Here is a 12,779-nt window from a genome sequence, read left to right on the forward strand (position 1 = left end):
TCTCTCTCCCCGCTTTTCGTTGGGCGGGAGCCCGTGAAAGATTCCTTTCTCCGCGGTGGCACGTAGCACGGCGGCGTTTAGCGGTGTACAACCCCGGTCTGGATAGACGTCACCAATGCCGGCAGGCACCGTGCAAACAGCTAGGCACGCGGCATCTCAGATTAGCGATGGGAGCCGAAGATAAGCGAGAGGCTATGCGTTTGGGCGGCAGAAGAATCAGCAGAAGAGGGAAGGAAGGGTGATGCTTCTTCCCCTTGAATGACGTCCTCTTGTTTCATCCTGGTGAAAGTCAAGAGGTTTAACATTCAGGAGAAGGAAGGCGTGAGCCATAAAGACGGGAGGGTTCGCACTGGGGATGATAGGCCGGAAGTGATGGAGTGGAGAGTGGAGAAGAGGCGGCTCCTTTGTACCAATAGAGCCACTGGATGAATATTTAGCCAGGGGTAGTTGGTGTGCCAGCATTCTCGTGCATGGCATGGAGGCACACTGTGCTGTTCATTGCTAATCTTCCCCCCTCATGTTGTTATCACAGTCATTATCTGTGCGCTTTTGACAGTGTGCCCGGCTCAAATTACTGATATAACTACTTCGTACATACAGTTTACCGATAAGAGACACGAGTTGCTGCACAGTCCCTGCCGATCGGGTTGCCGCTGCTGCATCCCGAGTTTGCAGGGGGGTGGATGCATCTTATTCCAGGCCAAACTCATCAGCGACTGGCGGGTAGAACGGCTTTCCGCCTTGCTGGGTCTCATCTCCAACAACCCCACCGCTCCCTCTCCAGAATCCGAGGCCGAGGCGCCGTGGGTGGGGGTTAGATAGGTGTTGTTGAGAGCTGTAGGGTCACTTGATGAAAGGAACACACACAAAGATAGCCTTGACCACCATTTCTTTCTCGTGTTTACATGTAACCGCAACCTGTGTCGCCTTCAACTTCAGCATCTTACCTCCATCACCAACAAAACTGTCCTCCCATCACCACCACCAACCTTCACCCACCTGCCATGTCGACCACAACCACAACTACAACCACAACCGCGATGAAGCAGGAACAAACTTCATTGCTGGACCTCAGGTCCCACATCGACCAGCTAGACAAGCATGGCTTCCTGTTTGGCCAGAAGCTCACAGCCTCCATGTCTCTCTCTCCTCCATGACGTTGTCTACAAGGGCCTCGGCCTGAACTGGGAGCAGATCCGGCCTCGATTCAACAGACATGGACCTCTTCCTCCGGTTGATACGGCATCCCAAGTTTTACGGTATGTCACCAACCCGCCTCCCCGGGCACACGGCACCCCCTCTCACACCACTATCCATCTCGCTAACCCCAACCCAGGCGCCTCCGTGACCATGCCACACAAGGTGGCCATCATCCCCCACCTAGACGAGCTCACCGAAGAGTGCCGGGACGTCGGAGCCTGCAACACGCTCTTCCTTCGCCCACGGCGCGACGGAAGCCGCAGCGGGCGGCCGCTACTCTGCGGGGCCAACACGGACGTAATCGGGATCCGGGAGTCGTTCGTGCAAAATATCTCCGACTGCGCTCTCTACGCGGGCTGGCCGGCGATGGTCGTTGGCGGCGGCGGCGCGGCGCGGTCGGCCGTCTACGCGCTGCACAAGTGGCTGGGGGCGACCTGCATCTACGTCGTTAGCCGCGACGAGCGCGAAATCGCCGCCGTGGTGGCCGAGTGCACCCAGCGCGCGTACGGGGCCCGGCTCGTGCATGTTGAGAGTGTGGAGCAGGCGGAGGAGCTTGAGGCGCCGGGCGCGATTGTCGCGTGTATTCCGGATTTTCCGCCCGTGACCGAGGGCGAGAAGACGCTGCGCAGGATTACGGAGGTGATGTTGCGCAAGGAGAGGAAGGGCGCGATTTTGGAGATGTGCTATAACCCCTCGCCGTACACGGCGCTTGGTGCGTTGGCGGAGTCGACGGGGTGGCAGGTTATCCTGGGCACTGAGGCGCTGATATGGCAGGGGATTGAACAGGTGGGTTGATCACTATGATTCTGCTGTTGTGGGTTATCACTGCTAACCGAGTTTGAGTTGACAGGACAAGTACTGGACTGGTAGGAGTACGAGTGAGCTCCCCGTTGCCCAGGTCAAGAAGGTGATTGCTTCGAAGTTAGCTGAGATCTCTAAGATTTGACTAAATATTATACCATATTAACTATCATTTTTTATTTATGTTGGCGTTGCGTAGTAGAGTGAGACCCGATCGTGATATTACCGTCGCCGGTGACGACGATTTCCACTTTACCCCTGAACACTGCGTCCAGCTGGGCTTGGATAATCTGAGTGCGTTTGTGGGGGATAGAAGGATAGAAGTTCCATCACACATGAGCTGGTATATGAAAAGAGCTAGCGGATATCTAATGTGGTGAATACCGGCCGTCACCCGATATTATGAGTCGTGAAGAACAAACGGCCATGGGCAAATAAAAAACAAAGGGCACTCCGCCGGTATATTGGTATGCACAGCAGTAACAAAGCAGTCCCATATTTTTAGTTTGAAGAATGATGATGGCATGGCTGCTGTTAACAGAGGGAGGCTTGCATGGCGCGGCGTGCCCTCGGGCTTCATGCGGCCTTCCGCTGCTCCCCATTCATAGACGTATTCGGCTTGAGTTGAAGAGAAGTAGTAAGAAACAGGACAAGTATCTTAAATCAGCAATGTGGATGTAGATTGAACACAAATCTGCGCTTGCTATTGACGGTATTACCAAAACAATCGCCCTCGCAGATAACTTAAACCAGCAATTAACCTCCACGACCCGTTCCCCAGTTACTGAAACCACCCAATATCCCCATTGACACACCGCGCCCATACCTAGACGCTCTCCGTCCTCTCCAAATGGCGCTGCTTCGCCTTCTCATCCGCCGACAACGAAGCGTCCTCAGCGCTATGGGCACCAAGCTCCTCCATGAGCTGCTTGTTGGCCTTGCACACGGGCTTGATCTCAAACAGACGGTCCATGGACTCCAACGGGATCGACTTGGTCTCGGGAATCAGGTAATAGACAAAGATGATAGACAAGAGCATCAGCGACGCAAAGAAGAAGTAGACGCCGTACTCCATCTTGAGGAACATCTGCGGGGTGAAGCGCGAGATGATAAAGTTCCAGAACCAGTTATTGGCCGAGGCCGACGCCTGGCCCAGCGAGCGCGTGTTCTGGTCAAACATCTCCGAGTTGACCACCCACGGCGTGCCGTTCCACGACGGCGTGTAGAAGGCCGTCCAGAGGTAGAAGAAGAAGACGGCCGCGATGCCCCCGCCGGACATGCTGCCGCCGCCGTCTTGGTTTGAAGAGGGGTCCGCGATCTTGATGTAGGCGCCGATGAACCACATGCACAGGGAGCCGCCCGCCGCGCCGACGAAGAGCATACCGCGCCGCCCCACGTGGTCCACGAGCCAGAGCAGCCAGATGATTGTGAGGACGGTCTTGACGACGCCGAAGAGGCCCGTCGTCAAGAACCCGGTGTTGGTGCCCGTGATCCCGATGCTCCGGAACACGGTCGGGCTGTAGTAGTTGATCGAGTTGATACCTGCCCAGAGTGTTAGTCACGTCGTTTCCAATACAAAGAGAGTCCGAGTTGCTACTCACCACTGGCGTTCTGGAGGAGAAAGAGCATGCCGCCAAGGAAGAAGCGCCACTGAACCTTTCCGCTGCTTGAGCGCGAGGAATGGCTTCCAGAAGCCCTTGCCGACTTCTCTCTCGAACCGCTCGATGTCATTGTCGATGTACTGAACCTCTTCAAGAATATACTGGTCGGTGGGTTCGAGGTTGCGTATCCAGCAGAGGATTTTCATGGCCTCCTCCCTCCTGCCGTTGGCAAAGAGCCACCTCGGCGACTCTTTGATCCAGAACAGGCCGAGGAACAACAGCCCGCCAGGGATGAGCTGAACAGCGAAGGGGATGAGCCATTGGGACCGGGTGGGCGCGAGCGTCGTGTTGACGCCGTAGTTGATCCAGAAGCCTACCAGGCCGCCAATCTGCCAGCCGAGCTCGTAGATGCCGACTAGACGGCCACGGACGGCCGGGGGTGCCAGCTCCGAGATGTAGATGGGCACCATGTTGGAGGCACCGCCGACGCCGACACCAGCCAGGACGCGGCCGGCGAGGATCGGGCCCAGCCCCCTCTCGGCGTTTGCCGCAAGCATGATGCCGGCGCCGACGAGGAAGACGCTGGAAAAGACGAACAGCGACTTGCGCCGGCCGAGGAAGTGGCTAGTGACATAGGCGAAGAGGCTGCCGAAGAAGGCCCCTGCTTGGTAGACCGAGACGATGTTGGACTGGAGCAGGGCGAGGGCGTCCTTGTCGTACGAGGCAAAGTCAAACTCCTCGGTGAAGGAGGGAAGGGCGAGGGTGGTGCCGATGAAGGCCGAGTCGTAGCCGATCATGCATGACGCGAAGGAAGCGACAGCGGCGCAGGCATAGACTCGCCAGTTGTAGACGGCCTTTGGCGTCGGCCTGTCTTCTTTGAGCTCGAGGAGCGTCATCGGGGCCTTCTGAACGATGAAGTCTGCCTGTCCAAGGGAAAACAGTCGGATGGCACCCCACGGGGAAGCAAGGTGGTTCAGTCTGGGGTAACTGGGGTAGTCTCGGTGAACCCCAGGTTACTCAGATTTATATAGGTATGACGCGAAGGGCATCATGGAACTCGGCTAACCCCTACAGGGTCCGCGCAACATCCTGTAGTTACCAAACACTCGGAGCCTACCTTTCCACGAGGTTGCCGCGTGGATCTTCTAAGGGCCAAGCCTCCACATGAAAAATGTTGAACCGTGGAGTAGAACCCACACCGGAGACTGCATGGAGAAAATGGAATGGAAGCCGGCATGGCGAATCATAGTTTTCGGAAAGCCAATAGTTGTTGTCGATCAGTCTTCCTCTGCAAGCTGCACTGCGAACGGCTGTCATCTCTATACTGGGGGAACCCCACCCCAAGGAAACGCTAGGGGCAGATATGGCCGGCATTTAGGGATGAATGCTCTGGCCGGCGTCAACGTCAGCCGACCACGGCGGAGATTCCCGAAATACTCGTACCGACCGGCCGTGATATCTATTTCTGGTCGGCTACGGTCGCCGGCTTGGCCCTGGAATTGGCAAGGCGCTTTGATTGTACGTGGAGCAACTCAACACTCGACCACTGGGATTTTATGAACCATTCAAAGCCGCAGATGCCAAGTCTTTCAAGATTCTTGTGTGACTATGTTGTTAAGCCGTGGCTCTAGTTGCGCAAAGTTGGAACGCCCATGGTCGTCAGGGTACGCCCTGAAGACTTCCCGTCTCATTAAACGCCGCGGCGCTCGACGACCCGTGAAGAGCTCAAACTGAGCAAAGCCTTGCTCTGGAAGCAGGTCCAATCCATCCATAGACACCCAACCCCTATGAGCCTCCTTTCGGACCTGTTCCAGCAGGGGGCTGTTGAGTGTCTTATACTCAAGTTCCAGGACCACACCGCCAGTGGGGCTCTCCAGCCACTGGGTCGGGACCGTGAATTCCGGTGCTGGACTCCCTCCGACGCCGTGCGTCGGAATGCATGAGACGATCATGGTTGGGCGCTTGTAGCCCTCTGGCCAGGGGTCGTCGCGAGACCGAATAATATGAAATCTTGCCCTTTCCTTGGACCCGGTACTGGAGCTAAACAAGGGGAGTCCGTTACGGGCCAACAATGTCTCGAAGTGTGAAACCAGCTTCTCGGTGTTGGCGAGTGTTCGGTTGAAGATGAGTATGTGCTTGACTCCGAGCTGCAACATCGCGTAGACAGCGGCCCTGGCCATCCCCCCGGCCCCGACGACGAGTCCGGAACTGCTGGGCCGCACGGCATTGGCCGGAGAGAGGCCGCGACGAATGCAGGCGCGGATACCAATCCAGTCCGTGTTCTCTCCGTAAAGCGCCTTCACCGGGCTAGCTAGGTTGCCCCCGTTGGATACTACTGCGTCGTCAGGGATGCTACCGTCAGGATTAAGGTTCCGCACGGGAATCAGTGTGTTAACGGCACCGATTGCCTTAGCATGCCGGCTGAGGGAATGCGTTAGGCTAATAATCTCGACCTTAAAAGGGAGCCCCACAGAGGCGCCGGCAAAATGAGGATCGTTGACGAGCTCTTGTAGGTTTGCGATGGTGCTTGAAGAGCGAGGTTCGTACTGATGAGGGATGCCGCAGGCCTTGAGAGCAGCGTTGTGCATTGCTGGAGACAGACTGTAGCTCACATTGGCACCGAAGACGTAAAGCCTCATCGGGTGGTAATAGAATGATGAATATAAAGCCCCTGTCGCCTCCCGGGCTGTGAGTGACGGTCGCAGGGCCATAGCGGCATCGGTCGTTGTTCCAGTGTTCTCTTTCTGCAAGCCTTCTGGCAAAACCGATGTGAGAATTTGGTTGAAGCACGCTGAAGTCCGGCCCAGCACCCCCGTGTTGTAGGCGATGAGCGGCAGTTTCGGCCCCGGGGTTGACTCGGCGGCGTGGTGGATTAACCGCACATCTAGATTATCAGGGGTGCCAACCGCCCTCCTCGTGAACCTTACGAGGTTGCAGTCGCTCCCTTGGGCCTTTTTATAGTACGACCGCCATAACGGCGCGTCCCATAGGGGCGGGTCTGCGTCCTCCAACTGGAGATTGCCCACAACTTTGCAGGTTCCTTTGGCGCTGATGATACTTGCAAGCAGGTGACTCTCTAGCCTCAAATCGACAGTGATGTATTCAGGTGCAAGGCGTAGCCCGTGGCGAATGTATGACATGTAAAGAGACCGCCAATATTCGTCAGAGAGTGCCGCTTCCGGAAACGCCACATGAAAAAAGATAGGGATAACAGTATCCCGTCGGAACTGGGCCACTATACGGCTGATTTCACTGGCCCGGTGCGACGAAATTTCGGTTGATGACCGCAACTGGCTGGTGTAATCGGTCACAAGGTCGTCGACGATGATCTCTATGGCGTCGGCTCCGATTTCGAACTCTTGGATGTCGATGTCGCCCCGAGCTAACGCCGAGAGCGGCACAGAAATAGCGTAGGTGAACCGCCTCACTTCCGCAGGAACGCAGGCCAGAGGGAAGGCCGACTCGTTAAAAGGGATGGACCCGCTCGGCAGAAGTAACGAGAGGAACTTGAGAAAGTGTCTCTCAGCTCGCTTCAGCGTCAGATACGGTGCCGTAGGTCGGTCAAGGTCAGCCGAAGGCGAGGGAAGGCGTTCGTTTGTGAATTCGTCAGGCATACTGCTATCCTCCGAGACGTTGAAAAACTCGTAGCGCGTGCAGTTTCTGAAGAAGGTGCTGCTTGCACCCAGGATGTCCTTGGCTTTTTGGAGGGTTTCAATCTTCAGATGGCTCTGGATGGCTTTGGGGTCGCGGAGGATGTAGATAACAGGGTGGACTTTCCCCAACCCCTCCAAGGCCGACTGGATATCCCTTTCAATCCACGAGCAAACGATGACAGCGTTTTTGCCATGCCTCCCTAGGACCTCGTAAAGGATGGCAACTTCGCGGGCCTGGCAAGCCACGGCGCCATGTGCCTTCTTGTAAGCCGGACTAGAGAAACCGGTCACCTCGCGAAAAGCCATTTCAAGATCAACAACCTTTCGGTTCATGGCGGAGGAGGCTATAACCGCCAGCGTTGTCTTGCCGGCGCCCCGGATACCGGCGATGATAATGGATGTGTCTGCATCATAGCTGGCTGTTGCCGAGCTGGAAGTTCTGCGCGGTGAAACCTGGTAGGCCGACCGGTACTCTAGGAAACATTAGCCGGGACGCTTGGCCGAAGACGAGTGAGGAGGGGGGGCAGAGATGGTGCAGCACGGTCGGCGGCGGGGGGGCTCTGGAACGCCTTACCTCCGGGTGATGGTCCGGCCGAAATCACCGGCGCTGCATGGAGCAACGCGGGGTATACAGGACCCCTGCTCTCGGAGGAGAAGGGCCGGGACGTTGGGCGTGGTTCGACGGACGGGTTTTGGGGCTGACCGTCCCAGGCGAAGGCCATCGCGGCGTAGGAGCGCTTGACGCCAGCAGCAGCGGGAGACGTCATGATCCTGCTGGCGATACAGACACGGCAATCGCCAAGGAGATGGGAAACATCTACGGCGAGGTACTCGATGTGAACCGGAGTAGATAACCTGAGAGGTCGTCGTCCGGGCCCGAGAGGCCAAATCCCGGGGTCAACTGGCAACGGTGAAAACAAGCATCGACCAATCCACCCAATCCACCCAATCCAAGGGAGGGTGCGTAGGGAAGGGTACAGTTCCCGCAGTGGTCATGAGTTGGACCAGAAAGGGAAATGTGTGCGCAAATGCGAGTCGCAATGTCTGAATTGCCGTGTGCTTGAGTTTGGAGAAGACCCGGGAGAAGCGAGTGCTGCCAGGGCAGAGGCAGCTTGACAGTCCTCAACGGCCCCAAGACAGCTGGTGATGGGGAATGTGGGGATGATTGTTCACCCCGCAAAGCCCCACTCGTTTAATTGCTTTTCCCCCTCCCTGCAGCATCCATCGAGCCATCCTCGCCCTGGTGAACCCGTCTCATCACGAGACATGGTTGAGACAAACTTGGCAGCGCAGGCGCAATTGTCATCAATTCGAAGTTTGATCTGAGAAACCCGGTTCTGGGGTGCGCGGTATCTATCCGGGGACCAGCCCGAGCGCGTAACCTTGGCGGTCGGCCCACAGACCGACCACACCCGCGACTGCAGCCGAATATACGGTATCAAGAGGGTCCAGCCAAAACATCGGACCACTTCCCCAGAACTTCTCCGCAAACCCCAACCCCAGGTTCCATTCTTCTTGATCAGCTTTAGAAGAACCTGGTCCGGCGGCACTGCGTTCTTCCGAACCTAAAGAACACCAGGCTGTGGCGGCGGTGCGCAACCCCGGAGGACTATGGTTCTGAGCCGACAGACATGGTACATCGGCGACTACGGTGTTGGTGTGATCCTTCCTACGTCGGCCTTTAGGCGCACCCACCCCCTTTGCGATGCCACCGAAGCGGAGGGTGACCGAAGCCGAAACACCCAACAACCCAAACAACGTTCCCCTTCCCCAGCCTGAGGTTTTGGTACCTGCAGCCCAGCCCGCTCCCGCCAAACGGCAGCGGGTGTCGAGGGCCTGTGATCAGTGCCGTGCGGCACGAGAGAGATGCGACGGTAAACAACCCCAATGCCACTCTTGCATATCGCAGAACCGGCCATGCACCTACGAGGTGAGCCCCAAAAAGAGGGGTGTCCAGACTGGCTACATCCGCACCCTTGAGCTAGCTCTTGGCTGGGTATTCGAGAAGATACCTGGTAGTGAGGAGACCCTCAGCGCTCACCTCACCCAAGAGGGCGGCCAAGGGCTCCCACTCCTGGCAGGAAAAGACCCTGGCGGGGCGGACCGTTTGCAGAAAAGGTGGAGGAAAAGTCGGGTCCACAGAGGGATAGACCGCATCCTATCTGGGGAGACGGCGCCCTCGCCTGCCCGAGGCGCACTCTCTCCGTCGGCAGATGGAACCGATACGGAAGGCGATGCAGGCCGAGCACACAACCAGACTGATCTAGTTGCGCCAGACGCGGAATCCACCGCCCAGGACACCCCCAGATCTAGGCGAATGAGTTTTGGGCATTGCCCGCCGGGCACTGAGCGGCCCGGTAAGATGCCGTCAAACGATACATATCAACCTCCCCAAGCGGCCCCGGGACGTCTTCGGCTCCCCGCCAATCACTGGCGCTTACTAGACATATATTTTTCTTACACGCATTCCTGGCTACCCATTTTGGACAAACAAGACTTATTCCAAGCTTCATATGCTTACCCAGACGAGGGGCTCACCATCGATCCAAAAGACGATTCATCTGCGGCCCATTCCGTCCTCTGGGCTGCGTTGGCGCTGGCATCCTCCCAAGATGTTGGTAACTCTAAGCCCCTTGCGTCGCATCACACCCACCCGCCTGAGGTTTCCCCAAGCAACATCTATGACACCGCTCGAGGGCTTCTGCCATCGGAGCACGGGCCATTTCAATCTCACCATGCTCGCGCATTCCTGCTGCTCAGCCTGGTAAACATGGGACAGGACAGGCTGACCAGCGCTGGGCTGTTGATTGGTTGTGCCACCCGCATTCTCCTCGACCCTGACACCATTCAGCATGGCACCCAAGATCAAGACGGGCAGAGGATGGGACTGGCCTTGATGTCTTGTTTCTTGGTCGACACGATTCTCTCCGTCCGATGCAGCAGACCGCCACACCTGAGGGCGGAGGACCTCGCTACCTTGCCGATGGCTTCCGAGAACGGACCTGACCAGTGGGAACCATGGACGCCATGCGAAGGTTTCGGGCCTGGAAACGTGGGTTCCAACTCATCCCGAAGCCCTGCCTTCCGCCTGAGCACATTCAACCAACTCTACGCCATTGTCAAAGTTGTTGCCGAAGAAAGAACCATGAGAAGGCAGGGTTCGATGCCGAGAGGGGCGCCGAACGCGTTTGCCACGCAACTACAGCAGGCGATAGACCCAAGTCTACCGATCAGCAACTTTGTCATCTCGCAAGCTTGTGGGACCATTTCGGTTCCAACGCCCTACTTGGTCCGGGCAACCTATCTATGGGCTCGCGCCCTTGCCGAACCCCGTACAGAAACACCTCTACTTCTGCTGCATGACACACTAGGTCAATACCAGCGGCAATTCGGACGGTCCAGCACGCCTCCTTTCCTTTCCGCCTGTATCGCATCACTCGCAAACGAGGAATACGTTCTCCGGTCTGGGGGGCAGAACCAAGATCTGCTGCAACGTCTGGTTACAGGCTTCTCTTCTCGAGAACCCGCGGCTAGGCGGGCTTCGAGCGTCCGAGGCCCACGACTCGACGCCCTCTCTCGACCAACACAAGACACGCTAGAATCACTGAATTCAGCTCACTCTTCCGCCCCAAGCAACCCCCTGATGGATTACGCAGAACCTTCTATACCACTCCTCTACAATACCCTGGCCACAAGACACCGCCGGCAATCAGACTCGCGCAACCGGGTATACGGTTCATTTTTGAGCCCAGGCATGGGGTTATATCAAAACTCATTCCCCAACACGTCGATGCCAATCCCTCAGGGCAGCGACATGCACGCACACCATCCCGGCGGAACTGGCATGGCCACGATGCCGGGGATATCCACAACGGCGGCATCAACACAACGTGACCTCCATCCATCGTACCCTCTTATCCCGCCGACAGGGCTTGGGCCTAGTCCCGATGTCGATGCGCTGCTGGATGACCTCGCCGCGATTGAATACACGGACGCGGTGGATGTCGATTCGCAGTTTATGACCAACCTTGGATTTGCCCCGGGGTGCGACATCACGGAGATTTTGACGCGCGGGTTTGGGGGGGCATAGCTTGGATCTTTGTAGCATACCTATTTTAAGCTTATTTTTTAGGCTTATTGTATTGCGCATCAAAGCATCGTAGATTTCAAGATGTAATTTTTTTGACCCTTTTTTTACCCTTCTTTTTACCCTTCTTGTTTACCCTTCTTGTTACCCTTCTTGATATGAGTTGATTATGTGATTGTGTGATTGTCAAAATGCTGGGCAAAACCTTCTGGGCATTTTGTGGGGAGGTCGAAGAAGGGTGTGGTTGCGTGTGGTTGCGTGGTGCGTTGTGGAGGTCAGGTGCGCTGATGTGGTCAATTAGCAGTCACCCATTCAACAACAAGGAGACAGGCAAGATGGCCGAGCGGTCTAAGGCGCCACGTTAAGGTTTACCCTTAATCCAAATCTACCCAAAGATTCCGTGGTCCGAAAGGGCGTGGGTTCGAATCCCACTCTTGTCATAACTTTTTCCCATGTGGGTAAACTTCATTTTTTTTCCCACAGCGGCAGCTTTCCTACTAGTTGGCCCGACTAGTTAGAGTGCAGATCCCCAAATCTCCTTTTGTTATTCTCCGACATTGCGTCCACGTGGTCACCATGTGGCTACCCTATGCTGGCTTAGGCTGTCTCATTGTCTCCGAATAATTAGCTCCGGCATCACCGAAGCCCTGACAAGATGTGAGATTTGCACCGAGAATGTGGCCGTGGCTAGCAGGAAGGCATCTGAGACAGGGCCGGGGTTGATCGGCCATAGACCGAAGGGAAAGCTTTACTCCAACATGGGTCCATATACGCTATGTAATCCGTACATACATGCGACCTGGGGCGCACAAATGACCGACATATAACCCTGAACAAGCATTTTCCAAGCGCCGCGTCCTAACTATACACAGTACGCTGTGACGGCGGGATCTCCATGACAAGGCGGGCAAGTTCCGTATCTACCAAAATGACTCGCTGCCCTTAAGTTGTTTGGGGATCGCCATGTAGATAGCCGATCTCCTAAGGCGGGAGAAAGCCGCAGTAGTACAGCGAGACGTAGTGCTGAGACGAGGGGGTGGATGGTCGAGACGATGCTGGGGAACCTGGCGCAAGGAAGACAAGAGTTTGTTGTTTGTTCACCATGAGAACGGGACGCACGTTCTGTGCCAGTCTTACACGTTGGCGGGAGGACGAACTGGTAGGACAGCAACCCGTTCTCGTCCCCTGTGTAAGCACTTGGGGGGGTTGGACTTTCCGACCGATTGGTTACACATTGGCTGAGCTGGATGGCAATAGAAAATCCCCGCTGCCGCTGTCCGCCTGTAGTCTGACGAAACGCAGCGGGTATGAATGAAATTGTGTAATCGGTGCGACACGATCGTGGGTCACCACACTCCCACAACACACACAAAGTCCGATCGCGTTGGTCAAAAACTCCAAACGCTGACGTCGTTGTGAGGAGAACTTGGAGGCGGC

General features: G+C 56.4%; 4 protein-coding genes and 1 non-coding gene across 5 annotated transcripts; 3 read left to right on the forward strand and 2 right to left on the reverse strand.

Annotated features, from left to right (window-relative positions):
* Positions 1-1,101: 1,101 nt before the first annotated feature.
* CHGG_10853 (uncharacterized protein) lies at positions 1,102-2,146 on the forward strand (the record flags this gene model as incomplete). The annotated part of the gene is made up of 2 exons (XM_001226119.1): positions 1,102-1,986; positions 2,051-2,146. 2 exons carry the CDS (start codon positions 1,102-1,104, stop codon positions 2,144-2,146), a joined length of 981 nt encoding a protein of 326 aa, XP_001226120.1.
* Positions 2,147-2,827: 681 nt separating this feature from the next.
* CHGG_10854 (uncharacterized protein) lies at positions 2,828-4,498 on the reverse strand (the record flags this gene model as incomplete). Its single annotated transcript, XM_001226120.1, has 3 exons — positions 2,828-3,543; positions 3,603-3,721; positions 3,765-4,498. 3 exons carry the CDS (start codon positions 4,496-4,498, stop codon positions 2,828-2,830), a joined length of 1,569 nt encoding a protein of 522 aa, XP_001226121.1.
* A 693-nt stretch (positions 4,499-5,191) lies between these two features.
* On the reverse strand, positions 5,192-8,022 carry CHGG_10855 (uncharacterized protein; the record flags this gene model as incomplete). The annotated part of the gene is made up of 2 exons (XM_001226121.1): positions 5,192-7,728; positions 7,830-8,022. The coding sequence occupies 2 exons, from the start codon at positions 8,020-8,022 to the stop codon at positions 5,192-5,194; spliced, it is 2,730 nt and encodes a 909-aa protein (XP_001226122.1).
* Positions 8,023-10,025: 2,003 nt separating this feature from the next.
* CHGG_10856 (uncharacterized protein) lies at positions 10,026-11,345 on the forward strand (the record flags this gene model as incomplete). The annotated part of the gene is made up of 1 exon (XM_001226122.1): positions 10,026-11,345. The coding sequence occupies one exon, from the start codon at positions 10,026-10,028 to the stop codon at positions 11,343-11,345; it is 1,320 nt and encodes a 439-aa protein (XP_001226123.1).
* Positions 11,346-11,671: 326 nt separating this feature from the next.
* On the forward strand, positions 11,672-11,782 carry CHGG_11222. Its single transcript has one exon. It is a non-coding gene; the product is annotated as a tRNA-Leu (tRNA).
* Positions 11,783-12,779: the final 997 nt, after the last annotated feature.

Source organism: Chaetomium globosum, genomic scaffold, assembly GCF_000143365.1.
Source record: "Chaetomium globosum CBS 148.51 scaffold_8 genomic scaffold, whole genome shotgun sequence".
Taxonomy (NCBI): Eukaryota; Fungi; Ascomycota; class Sordariomycetes; order Sordariales; family Chaetomiaceae; genus Chaetomium; species Chaetomium globosum.